Raw genomic sequence first — 13,978 nt, 5'->3', positions numbered from 1 at the left:
GAATGAAATGTGTCAGTGGTATTTCTCTCCGTTCTCTAGGCCTTAAGATCTTTTTGTTGTTGTTTGTTTATTGGTTTTATTTTGGACTTTTGAAACAGGATTACAATTGTATACCACTATTCCTTGCTAAATCCTAAAAAAAAAAAAAAAAAAAAAAAAAAAAATCACTATTCAGTTACATTAGAAAATGTTTTTTGGGCTCAGAGGTTAAGAGCACTGGCTGCTCTTCCAGAGGTCCTGAGTTCAATTCCCAGAAACCACGTGGTGGCTCACAACCATCTATAGTGAGATCTGGTGCCCTCTTCTGTGTGCAGGTGTACATGCAGGCAGGATATTGAATAAATAATAAATAAATAAATCTTAGAAATGTTTTCATAATGATTCTTTGTTTTAGCAGACAGTCCCGTTCTTAGACTAATAACATGACAGTAAAGTAGGATTTTTTTCTATTTATAACTTGTTATAGCTAGGATCTGGTGTGTTTCTTTAATGTTTTAAGTATATGGTTAAAGTATAGAAACATAGCAGAGAGAGGCAGTGTTGTTTATGTTGTAGCTCAAGAATTGTTCCTCATCTTCAGACTGCGCCAGCCTGATGAAGAAGTGTGTGCAGTGCCGGGCAGTGGTTGAACGAAGGGTGCCGTTCATTATGTGCTGCGGAGGGAAGAGCACAGAAGAGCCCCCGGATGACATCTGTGAGTGTCTGCTCCGAGAGCTGTCTTAGTTGGCTTTCTGGTTGGGTATGTCTCCCACTATACTGTCTGGTGCCTTGCTCAACCTAACATATGTGAGTGGGATTGACAGAGGGACAGGTATGTTATTGGTGCTTTTGCTCGTTATAGGAAATATAAAATTAGAGTTTTACTTAGTTCATGGTATGCTTATAGACTTTCACATGTGTATGTATGTATGTGAGTATATGCATGCTTGCAGATGTATATGGTTATACTTCTTCATGGAAGGATGTGGAAATCACAGGACAACTCTGGATTGGTTCTGTCCTTCAGCCTTTACATAGGTTGTGGGGATCTAGGTTTCTGGGGCAAACCACCACAGTCAGTGAGCCGGCTCAGCAGGTAAAGAGCTTCGTGTAAGCCTGATACCTTGATTCAGTCCCTGGAGCTTGTGTAAAGGTGATGGAAAATGGTTCTTTTGATTCTGGTTTTATAAACATGTTTTGTACTGATGAAGAAGAAATTGCCATATACACCCCTGCCCAAAGCTGTGGTCATTTTCATAAATAGAGAAGAATAAAATTAGCTGGGCGCATTGGAGCATACCTGTAATCCCAGCACTCCATGAGACAGAGGCAGGTGGATCGCTGTGATTTCAAGGACAGCCTTGTCTACAAAGCAAGCACCATGTCTTGAAAAACAAAGCAACAGCAACAACAAAAAACACAAAACAAAAAGATTAAAATTCTCAGGCATGGGTGTTAGCTGGAATAAAAGTCCCAGGATGTACTGAGCAGGGCATGTAAAATCAGAGAGCTCTTATCACAGCCTTCTGAACTTTTCAGATCAGATCATTAACAATAAAGAAATCTTGACATAAAAAAGGAGGGTCAGGCTTGGGTGGCTCATACCTCCAATCCCATTGCTCGAGTACCCCTCTCCTCCTGATCCACTCCACTCCTCCTCCATTTCCCTTCAGAAAAAAGAAGCCTTCCTAGGTAAATCAACCAAACATGGCAGAACAAGTTACAGTAAGACTAGGCACAGACCGCCTCCAAGGCTGGACCAGGCAACCGAGTAGGGGAAAAAGGGTCCCAAGAATAGGTGCAAGAGTCAGAGACACATCCCACTCTGACTGTTAGGAGTCCCACAAGAACACCAAGCTACACAGAGATAACATATGCAGAGGACCTAGCTCATACCTCTTCAAGCTCTGATTGTTGCTTCAGATTCTGTGAGCCCCAATGAGCCCTGCTTAGTTGATTCTGTGAGTATTCCTGTGGTGGTCTCAGTCCCCCTGGATCCTAAAATCTTTCGTCTTCCTTTTGCATGGGGTTCTCTGAGCTCTAACGTTTGGCTGTGGGTCTTTTATGTGCTCTGGAGTGTGCCTTTAATCCTAGCACATGGAAGACAAAGGCAGGCAGCTCTCTGAGTTTAAGGGCCAGCATACTCTATGTAGAGAATTCCAGGCCAAATGTGAACAGTTGTCACCACTATTGTTCATCCAAGCATGGTGGGTGCTACCTGTAATTGGAACACTTGGAAGTGGGAGGATCAGGAGTTGATGGCCAGTTTTGGCTACATAGTGAGTTCAGGTTGAGTTTGGACAATGTGAACTCTGTCTAGAAAGAAAGAACAAAAGGAAGAGAGGGAAGGAACTTTTTTAAGTCATCTAAGGAGACTTCTGTAGTAGCTACTTTGCTCCGGTTCTAGTGGCCCATGAGCAGAGAAAAGGCGTGTGCATGTTTCAAGCTTGCCAGAGGAAGCAGGTAGCCTTGCAAAACCCAGAAGTTCTTTTTTGCCACAAACCTCTTTCCCCACCTCCACCTTGTTTTTTTTTTTTTTTTTTTTTTTCCTTTTTTTTTTTCTTTTGGACAGGATCTTTCTCTGTAGCCTAGACTAACCCTGACCTAATGGTAGCACCCCTCCCCGGAGTCTTTTGAGTGCTATAGTTGCAATCATGCATCATCATCCCTCGCTTCCTCTGTTTAGTTTTTAAAAATTATTGTAAAGTTATGTATGTGTATATGTGTGTGCTTATGCAGGTGCCCACAGAGGCCCTGGAACTGGAGATACAAGTGGTTGTGAGTCATCCGATATGGGTGCTGAGAACTAAACTCTGGTTCTCTACAAGAACATCATGTGCTCTTAGCCACTGAGCACTCTTTCTAGCCCCCCAAATTGGTTTTCCCTTGAAGATTATAAATGAATGTTATCTGGATGTCACTACTATATCTTTCATCTCTCAGTGTGCAAAAACTGTTTTGAAGATGACCCTAAGACTAGTGTTAGCCTCCTTCACCCCTTTCTTCTGTTGTAAAGCTTGTAGAACTAACCCAGCCTTGCATGTGGCATGCAGGCATTCTACCACCAAGTATCGTCGGCTCCACAGTTCTGTTTTGAAGAATTACAAGTATAGAAATGAATCATTATGTCAAACAGTAATAACTAGAAAGGCTTTTCTTGAATTCTGTTCTAGCGAGTGGGAATATCGCAGCGCTGCAGAAGGACAAAGACAACACCAATGTCAACGCAGACGTGCAGAAGCTACAGCAGCAGCTGCAGGACATCAAGGAGCAGGTAAAGAGTGCACCCTGCCACCCAGCGCTGCTTACCGTGCCGCTTACTGAGCTCTGCCCATCTGTGGCCTTCTCTAGTAGGCACGGTTTGTGGTAGCAGCTCACTTGCAGTGTTCAGGCGAAGCAATGCCTAGGATCTGACTACAGGCTTTAGTCAGACAGTTTTCAAGACATGAAACAGACACCAATAAACATGGCTGAGGAGAAAACCTGAGGACCACCATGAGGGGCCTCTCCGGCCTGCTGTTGGAGGAGTGTGGAGAGGAGTGGAAGGCAGCGTGTGCAGCCACAGAGTCCTACCCTGCTGCTGAGACGAGCTGCTGCAGTTAAAGCTACTTGAGCGTGACAAACCTGAGCAGGATGTTGCTTGGGATGACAGACCTGGGAAGTCACAGTGTGTAGAGGCCGGGTGGCGATTTTCTCTGCCATGTTGATGCAAGGGGATGTTTCTAGAGCCTGCTACAGGAGTCTGGTCAGGTTGTGGACGTCTGTGGCCTGTGTACATTTCTGTATGGATATACTTTGAAGAACATAAAAATATGTTTATATATGTGGGGCTTATGAGAACCACTGTAGTAGAGGGCGGCCATGGTGACTCACAACCAGGTGAAACTAATTTAAAACCGAGTGTATATGTTTATCAGTCCTTGTACATATGTCTGAAGAGAGAAAACCTTTTTTATTGAACTGACATAGCATTTAGCAATAATTGTTATATAGTGACTAAGTAAAGATAAATACAGATTTAAAGGGTTTCCCCTCATTTCTCTTCTCCCTTTCCTTTTTCATATGTTTGTGTGTGTGGTGTCTGTACATGTTTGTGTGTGTAGGTGCATATGTGTGCAAGTGTGTGAACATGTGTGTGCACATTTATGTGGAGGCCCAGGGTTGATAGGTCTTTCCTTGATAGCTCTCTGCTATCAAGAGGCAGCTACTCTCCTTTCCATAGGTTCTGGGGGTCTGAACTCTGGTCCTCACTTGCCCAGCAAGTGCCCTTACCTATTTTACCATCTTTTTGGCCCTGTTTGTCTTTAATTTCTAAGTTAGCATACAGATTAATGGGTTTCATGATGGCATTTTTATAAATACATATTATTCTTTGTTCTCATTTGTCACCCTCACGTTCCCACTGATGAACCTGTGTTCCTCTTGCTGGGTGTCCCCTACCCTTCAGCCCCCATTAGGCTTCCTTACTGCTTTTGTGTCTCATGTGTTCCATTTCATTCTTAGTCCCCTGTCTTAATATACCCCTCCCCTTTTATATTCCTCTTTCTGCTTCATGTATAATCAGTGTGGATATGCACATGCATTTGTAGAAATTTAAGTCTAGATTCTGCATGTGGGAAATATGGTGTTTGGCTTTCTGAGGCTGACTTGTTTCATAGAACATGATTTCCAGCGTCTTCCACTTTCCTACCAATATCATGATTCCATTCTTCTTTATGGTTAAATTCCATTTTTATGTACCAGATTTTCTCTCTGTTGATGGACATTAGGCTGTTCCACTTCCTGTGAATGTAGAGGTAGTTACCTGTGATATACTGATACAGGTTCCCAGGCGTGAGATAGCTGGATCTTAGAGTCGTTCTGCTTTTGTTTTTGTGTATTTTTAAAGAATCTTCATACTCATTTCTGTAGAGGTGTTATCAGTTTGTGCCCCCATCAGTGTATCAGGTTTCTCTTTCCCTACACTCTGGCCAGCATTTGGTTCTGTTTTGTTTTTTGACAGCTATTCTGACTTGAGTAAGATGGAAGCAGTTTTAATTTGTATTTCCCTGAAGTTGAATACTTTTTTTCAGATATTTTTTGGCCATATATCTTTTCTTTTGAGAATTGTCTGTTTGATTCATTAAATCATTTGTTGGTTGGATAAATAGTTTTCTTTAATTTTTGGAGTTTTTTATTTTCTATATATTAATCTCCTGTGTAATATGTAGTTGGTAGAAGTTGTTTCTTTTTAATTTTAGTTATTTAATTAGTTATGGGGTATATGTGTTCATGAGTGTGCATGTATGTGTGTATCCATATGTGGAGGCCAAAGGTCATCTTCAGGTGTCATTCTTCAGGTGCTTTATTTATTTGTGTCTTTCCCCCAAAGCACAGGGATGTGATGCCATATGCTGCTTTTTCTGACATGCTGGGGGTCTGATGCTCTCCTAGCAAGCCCTTTTCTGTTGGATCAGTCTCCATAGCTACAATTTGCTCATGATGTGACCGTCTTCCTTTGTAACCGCGGATGGCCTGGAATCTGATGTGTAGTGCAGGCTCTGTTAGACTTGTGGTGGTCCTCCTACCTCTGCTTCCACAGTGCTGGGAGGATGTGTGCTACCAGGACAGACTGCAGGTGGTCTCTTGGTTGACAGCTTTCTTTGCAGGGGCAAGCTTTTTGATTTCATGCAGTCATATTTATTAATGTAGGTGGGAACATATTTATTTGACTCATTCTGACATAAAACAAAGCAGCTTGGGGCTTGGAGGGATGGCTCAGTGGTTAAGAGCTCTTGACTGAGAAATCCTGAGTTCAATTCCCAGCAACCACATGGCAGCTTACTACCAAATGCCCTTTTCTGTCATACATGCACTTGTATACATAAATAAAAAAACAAATAAAACATTTGAAGCTCCCTTCATCTCAGTTTCTTTCCCATGAGACATAGAAAGGTGAAGATGTTTTTGTTTGTGTGTTTTTGTTTTTGTTTTTTTTCATGTGGAATCCAAAAACCAGAAGAGCTGGAGAGATGGCTCAACTGTTCAGAGTGCTGCTGATCTTACAGTGGACCCAAGTTTTCTTCCCAGCCAACAACCATGTCACGTGTTTTATAAAGCATTTATAACTCCAGACCCAGGGGATCTGACACCTTTTTCTGGCCTCAATGGGCACCTGCATGCATGTGGCATACACAAGCATAAATACTAAAATTTAAAAATAAAGATGAAGAAGGGAAGCTATTGGGGAATAAGATAAGTGTGTAATGGGAGGTAAACAGTCTCAAAGTACCTAAGAACACAAGTGAAGATGACACTAAACACTAATGTTTAAAAAGTAGTAACATCAGAAAAACACAATAGTAGTGATTTTACAGTGTGTGTGGCATGTGTGGTGCTGTAGGTCACCCTGGGGCCTCACAGACACTCTCCTCCACTACCCATCAGTGATACATGACAACCCTGTGGCAGGCCATTCATTTCTAGAACTTTTCACCCCAAAGGGTTATTCTTCCTCAGAGTTTCAAACCACTGCAGTTCATCACTAAACGCTTTGACACTTGTAACAAAACTGACTTTTTTAATTTTTATTTTTATATTAATTACAGTTTATTAACTCTGTATCCCAGCTGTAGCCCCCTTCCCTATTCCCTCCCAATCCCACCCTCCCTCCCTCATCTCCTCCTATGCCCCTCCCCCAGTCCAGTGATAGGGGAGGTCCTCCTCCCCTTCCATCTGACCCTAGCCTGTCAGGTCTAACTTTCTATAGAATGGACAGGATTTGTTGATGGAGTCTTCCTTCACGATGATGACAGTCTGAGGAAACATGAATAATTCTCTTTCACTAAATGTCCCAGTCTTTCTATCATGCCCTTGTCAGGACCTGACCTCCCCACCCCTCATCTCACTGTGTAGCTCAAGGCTTTATTTAGCTCCTGATCCTCCTGCCTCGGCAGCGTGCAGGGATTAGGGGTTATAAACCTGGATCATGTAAGCACTGTACTTTAACCATCAAAGTTTAATTCACTTACTACTAATAACATATCACTCTTAGAGAAACAGTAACACAACTGTGTTCTTAGAAATACAAGTTACTAATTACATAGATTTATTTGGGGGGGGTTGTCGCTGAATGGAAGCTAAAACCTCATGAATAAACGCTAGGCAAGCTCTCCACTTTGAACTATATCCCCAGCTTAAGTACTTAGAGTTCTTGAAAAACTTAGTGGAATGAAGCTATTTTAGCGCCACTCAGTGGGTGGACTGACTCTACAAAAATCCAAAAATGTGACACCCCTCCCCCCATTTTCCTTTTTTTGAAACTTCAAAACAGGTAATTGTAACAGTGCACTTGGAAAGGAATATGTTTAGCAATTTACACCACAATTCTTTTTACGTGGTCTGTGATATCACCCTAGTTACCAGCTATACTGCCATAGACTTGAGGCCTCGTTTAGTAATCCAAGTGTTCTTCTTGTTCATTTTATTTCTATGTTGGCAGAGAACAGATTCATAACGAAGTGTTAATTAGAGTGGAATAGGTTTTTATTAGTATAAAGTACGTTTTAGGAATAACGCTTTCAGCTAGAGTGGCTAAAAGCACATACTAAGGCTTGACAGCAGAGTGGTGCTGCACAGTGTGTGAGAGCAAGAACTCAAGCTAGATGTTCCAAGCTGGCGTATCTTGAAGAGGTTTTGAACCATGCTAAGCCTGTTTTTCAAGTGGAAGTGAGTGCTAACAGGAGGGGTCTATTGTATCTAGCATAGTGTCTGGCAAGGCTCTCAGCTGCCTACCTGCTCACCCCTCCAGCGCCACACAAAGGCACCTGGGCACCTGGAGGTGGCAAGTCTGCTCCAGGGGCAGTGGGCTGCTTTCATGCTCTGAGTGTTCTCCTTTGGTGTTTGCATTCTTTCTCTTACATAATAGTTACTTTTAAGATTTAACTGTCATTTAGGTTATATGTGTTTGTATGCAAGAGTTTATGTGCATCTCATAAATGGAGGTCAGATTTCTTGGAACTGTGAGCCAACATGTACATGCTGGGAACCAAACTCAGGTCCTTTGTAAAAGCAGTAAGTATTCCTAGCCTCTGAGGATTTTCTCCAGCCCCATAGTATTTTTATGTATTACCTTTGTACTATTTTGAAAGAATAACTAGTATCTATTTTGTAGGAATGATGTTTTATTATAATAACTATTTTGAACAACTACATTTTAAACTATTTATTTTTAAGCTGACTGTGGTGGCATATACCTTTAATCCCAGCACTTGGGGGGCAGAGACAGGCAAATTGCTTGAGTTTGAGCGCAGCCTGGCCTGCATAGGGAGTTCACCAGCCAAGACTACTACATAACAAGACCTACTTTCAAATTCCCCTCAAAAAACAAAAAGCCAGCTGTGGTGGCACAAGTCTTTAATCTCAGCACTTGGGAGGCAGAGGCAGGCAGATCTCTGTGAGTTCCAGGCCAGCCTGGTCTACAAAGCAAGTCCAAGACAGCCAGGGCTACACAGAGAAACCCTGTCTCGAAAAAGCAAGCCAAAACTGAAAAAAAGTATTTCTGAAAAGTAATAGATTGAGTAAAAGCAGAAGAGAAAGTTAATGAGTTGTCACGTTATACTCAAATACAAAATGGCTCACGTGTACCCATTGTCTCATTGCATTTCAGACAATGTGCCCTGTGTGTTTGGATCGGCTGAAGAACATGATTTTCCTCTGTGGCCACGGGACGTGCCAGCTCTGTGGAGACCGAATGAGTGAATGCCCAATTTGTCGCAAGGCAATTGAACGAAGGATTCTTTTGTACTGATTAAGAAACAGAGTGTTTTGTTATCTCTGAAGTATGTGATCATGGGATCTTAGTAGGTTCTAAAGCTAGTTGGAAGTTTAATCTAATGGGTTAATTTGTAATTTTATAATTTCTTTATTAGGATGTAATTAGACTGTATATGTATCACCATCACAACGAAAACATCATACAGTGTTTGAAATTGCCGGTTGTGTGTGTATATGTCTGTCTGTGTCTATGTTTTCCTCTTAAATCTGGAATATCAAATCCATGGTAATTCATAGAAAATTTGCTTTTGGCTTTGAAGGGGAAAATCCTTTAAGGACCTTCTTTCACATTTGTTCTTATTACATTTTCCTTTTTTAATTTATACATATGTTAAATCTTAGAGCTTGACTTACAAGGTCAATATTCAGTCATGATTTCATGATTATCATGATTTTACATGGTAAAATGACACAGCTATTCCAAAAAGTCATACCTTTGGTGAGAGTGAGGCGAGTCAAACCGTGTCACATGTTTTAAATGATAAACATATAGTAGAGGTGCCACATGGCTGAGGCAGTACTGAAGGAAAGATTTATTTCAAGACAATTAAAAGTTATCCAAATGATTGTTTCTGAATTTTTAAGTAAGTGGAAGTATGGGCTAAGAGAATAATGGCTTTACCTTATTTTCTATACTTAAAAGGAAAATTAAGTAAATGACTGATTTCAAAATCACCAGTAGACATGAAAAGAAAAGGCAGAATTCTAGTGAGGACCACAGGGTAGCCCAGGACGATGTGGGCACACCTCCTGCCTGACTGTTGCCACTGCGCTTCCTGTACTAACTCGTCACTGTTTGGATCACGGTGTATAGAAAAAGATCTGTGAGAAGTAATTTCCGTTTTGTCCAGTGACAGCTGACCGAGGCTTGATCTAGTCAGTGTGGGCACACCACCCTGTTGGTGCCTCTGAGGTCTGCTCAGCAGGGTGGTGCATTATTAGAGGCAGCCGTCTCTGTGCGTCTGTTCATTCTGACAGTGTTACAGAGCCTCCCTCCATCAAAGCCCTACTTCCATTCTTCCTAAGACAGTCATTTTTACTCTAAAGAATGTAGTTTTTCTTTATACCTATAGATGAACACTCTTTAAGCTGCCAACATTAATTCAGATGTACTTACTAAATAGCTTAGTGTCAGATAGTTACTTAGGAAAGGGTGCGGGGACATTTGTGGAAAAGCGTGTAATTACATGTTGACTTGGTTAGGGGGCTATGCATTTTATCTCCTTTAAAAGAGTAATCTTTGTATCTAGCATAAATATATGCAGAAGTGTTTTGAGATTCCTCACTGCTAGATTATAAGAAATATCAGCTGTTTACAATAGTGTCTACAATGTACTGTATATAAGCTTAAGTATAGTGTTCTTTGGGGAGAGTTTCCCCCACATTTGAATCTGGCCAGCTTGTTTCTGTTTTTCTCCCGTAGCAACTAAATGTGGGAGAGCAGTGTCTAGTCTGGTGGCCCTGTGTTGCTGGTGATTTACCTGCTGCCAACTTTGCCAGGCCTCGTTGTGAGATGTGCTGGCTGCATTGCAGACTCAGCAGTTCTAAATACACCCTTAGCTGAGTAACTGATGTATTTTTCTTTTGTGTTTTTGAGATAGAGTCTCACTATGTATTCCAAGCTGGCCTGGACCTTATGTGGCTCAGGCTGGCCTCAACCTCGTGATCTTCCTGCCTCTACCTTCCAATTGTGGGATTATAGGATGAGGACCCCACCACATCCAGCAACTGTTAGTCATTTTGAATAGTTGAGTCTTTATCAATTTCAAATTAGAGATGGTATGCTGTTGAGACTCGTTAGCCATGTAGTAAGGAGCCAGTGAGGCTATTTTCTAAGTATAATTTGAAGTTAAAAAGATACATCTGATGATAGGATGTTTACACAAAGAGACAGACTGTCTTTTTACAGACTTGGAAATAGCCAAAGTGAGGATCTTTTCTTCCTTACCACAGGCTGCCCAACTCTTTTCTGCTCACCAGCAGTCAAGGAGGGATGGCTGCTGCACGGTCTGCCGGTCCAAGAACCTGTGGGCCACGCTGCATCTGTCTTAAGTCCCTTTTCTCTGTCTCCCGAGCTACAGTGCTAAATCTTATGCCTGTAAAGCTCGTGTCTGTACGGGGAGAGACGTGAGCAGCTCCATCATCTGTCTCCTCCATGGTAGAGCACAGCACACTAACTTCTGTGAAAGAAGCCGTAAAGCCTCCGTAGTGCTGGGGACTTGCGGTTTTCTCTTTTGTCACTTGGCCGTTTATGTTATGGATAGGAGATGCTCTTCTCTCCAGATCTCCAGGAACCTAAAATTATTGGAAATTTATTTTGGGTTTAATGGAGACAATAAGACCAAGAACTGATTCATGCCAGTGACAATCCTTCACTCTCTGAAACTGCTACCTCTTAGTCTCTTCGCAGTGCTTGGCCCCTTGGGTATCTTTCCTTCTTGTTACCCAAACTGTGTTTTCTGTGCCTCAGAAGAAATATTACTTCCCTTAGAATTATTTGTACATGACGTGCATTTATTTTTTAAAGTATTGGGCTTCAGGGGCTCCATGGGGGAGAGGTCAGCACATTGGTACACTCAGTTTATGTTGCAGTTGGACATATGCAGTTGTTTATGGACAAAAGAACAGGACCTTGAGACACCGCTCGCACTCCTAGCTACTGTTTCAGGAGAGCTGTGGGGAGCAGTGTTTGTGTTCTCTTTCTGTACCCTCACCCCACCGCATCTTCTCCTGCATTCAACTAAGACTGTCATCTTTCTCACTCTAAAGATACACAACTTGCCAGGCGGCGGTGCTAGCACGATTGCACTTGTTCACATAGTTTAACATTCTTACTGTGCTGTATACATACATGATTTTACCGGGAGCAAGGTTTTCAAGAGAAGATAATTTTATATTAATTAGTTTAAGAATATTGTACTAGGCAAGTATTTAGTTTAGTTGCTTGAATTATGCTTAAGGTATTTGTAATTTAATAATGGCAGATTAACCAGAAGTCTACTGAAATGTAAAATTAACTGGAAATAACTTTTTAAATTTATATTTTTGATGATTTTAGCCTGGAAAAAACATTTTATTTTAGAATATTGAAAATGCATGCTACTTAAGATTTGTCTAGTTCAAAATTTAAACCTTGCTGGGTCACTTTTACACATAGGAACATCCTGGGTAATCATGTGTTGCCTGATTGATGTTCTTGTTTATTTTGAATTCTGGACACTTTTTGGACTAGGAATAGTTAAACTTGTGAACTAGGATAATGCTGGGTGGAGCAGAGTGGGTTTGGGACATTGGGGCTGCAACAAATAGGAAACAAAAACAATTAGCACAGATGAAAGGAGCATTGTGTAGGATTTGCCACGGTGTTAGTGGAAAGGGCATATTTAATTACAGAATAAAAAGGGTGATTAGGTCAGCTTTTCATATGGCTTGTCAGTTGTTTGGTAAATTACAGATTTTAGCACAGCTTGCTTTTTAAGGTCCAAAAGGAAAAGCACTTATTCTTTCAGAGTGTCTGAAGTGTTTATAGTAATAATTTGTGTAAAAAACTGATGGCTTACATGTTTGTTTGTTTGTTTGTTTGTTTGTTTGTTTATTGCAATGAAAACCACATACCATAAAGTTTGTCATTCTGACTGCTTCTAAATGTTCCACTTTCTTTGTTGGGAAACAAGCATGGACTTTATTCTGCACAGTTGAAATGCTGCATCCATCAAATACTCCCTTCTTTCCTCCCTCCGTGCAGCAGGGCTCTGACTCCATAGAAAGCAAGCACTCAAATTACTAAGTAGAGTCATTTGTGTTTGCAAGATCCAAACCTAGGTAGACATTAGGTTCCTGAAATTTGAGGGAAGGGCGTCTCTCCCCTGACATAATTGTTATTTTTATGTGTATATTAATTGAAAGTGTTTATTTTTTGCTTTAAGGGGGAAAACACATTTTAAATATGAGAAATAAGTTGGCTTTGGTTTTCTGCTATACTGGGAAGGTAATAGATTTTTCACAAGTAATTTGTGCCTTGTTATAAACGTCAGCTGTCATTGAGTCTAACTGTCAAAGTCTCAGAATACCTTTTCTTTTAAAATGGCGACCTAATTCAGCTTGCTATACAATAGGAATGCTTGCTGATCCTACTTGATAATCATGTATATCCTTTTGACTTATACATGCATGCACACAAACGCGTGCACAGTAGCAGTATTGATGATTACAGTTGTATGTCCTTAAACATTAATGTGAGGAAGCTCTTAGTGTTGTCTCGTGTATTGTTGCTTTACTGCAGTGAGGGAGAAATCCTTTGCACCGAGCTTCAGTGGCCGATAAGTTGGTAGCAGTGCGTAAAACTACAGTGTAAAAATAGGAGTGGGTAGTTAAAAGAGTTAAGTTGCTACTTTGGCATTTTCTACCTCCTTTTCTACCAGAATATTGCTTTTCTTTCCCCTTTATAGCATCATGTCTTATTTGTGAGTGAAAAAGAAACAACCTGAGGTTAAAGTTAAGATTTTCTTTCTCTCTCTCTCTCTTTCTTTCTTTCTTTTTTTTTTTTTTTTTTTTTGAGAATTTAAGCAATAGAGGTACAGGAAAAGTGACCTGTCACATTAATTTGGTGCCTAAATCTAAAAGATTGAATTGATATGTACAAACTGTCTAAGAAGGATAGTAGTACTGAGTATTTGGATTGTCCTGTATTGATTTTATTTCATAAACATGACTTCTTTTCTCAAAAGCAAAGTGGTTTTCTAATTTTTTATGAAATAAGCAAATATGCCATTTTGTCTGAGTACAGTTTCAGGAAGCTATTGAAAGTTCTGACTCAGGGCTTTTTAACAGTTTAAGCAATTGTTAATATATTTTGGAAACTCCATCTGCATAATTCTTCAGTGCCTTGAAAGAATTATTAACTTGGCAACACTTAAAATCGTAGAGGCAACCTTCAACGCACCGGGTTGTGATATGCACCTTCCGAATCACACTGCTAAGCATTGCAAGAACAGCTATTTGGGTGCTGGGTTTGCACAGTCTTTAAGGGAAGTGTTGTACAGTTGCACTTGACACTTGGCTTTTGATTCTGTTTTTGTAAAACTGATTATACAAGGCCATGGCACTGTTACCAGAAATGTGGTGTTTGCTGTCATTTATGCAAATCACCTTAAATAGCTGCTGTTGGGAGGACAGAGCTCACACA

The 13,978-nt window shown here is 40.8% G+C and overlaps 1 protein-coding gene across 1 annotated transcript in view; it reads left to right on the top strand.

The window, feature by feature from the left end:
- The window catches only part of Mib1 (MIB E3 ubiquitin protein ligase 1), a 104,055-nt gene extending 90,536 nt beyond the window's left edge, over positions 1–13,519 (top strand). The window contains exons 19-21 of the mRNA XM_055625624.1: positions 581–694; positions 3,153–3,253; positions 8,627–13,519. Coding sequence (XP_055481599.1) covers positions 581–694; positions 3,153–3,253; positions 8,627–8,767 — 356 coding nt within the window. The 3' untranslated portion in view covers positions 8,768–13,519. The remainder of the gene's footprint in view (positions 1–580; positions 695–3,152; positions 3,254–8,626) is intronic.
- The last annotated feature ends 459 nt before the right edge of the window (positions 13,520–13,978 follow it).

This window comes from Psammomys obesus, unplaced genomic scaffold (genome assembly GCF_907164565.1).
Source record: "Psammomys obesus unplaced genomic scaffold, mPsaObe1.curated_primary_1811, whole genome shotgun sequence".
Taxonomy (NCBI): Eukaryota; Metazoa; Chordata; class Mammalia; order Rodentia; family Muridae; genus Psammomys; species Psammomys obesus.
Note: the sequence above shows the minus strand (reverse complement) of the source record. Positions and strands in the feature narration are given on the sequence as shown.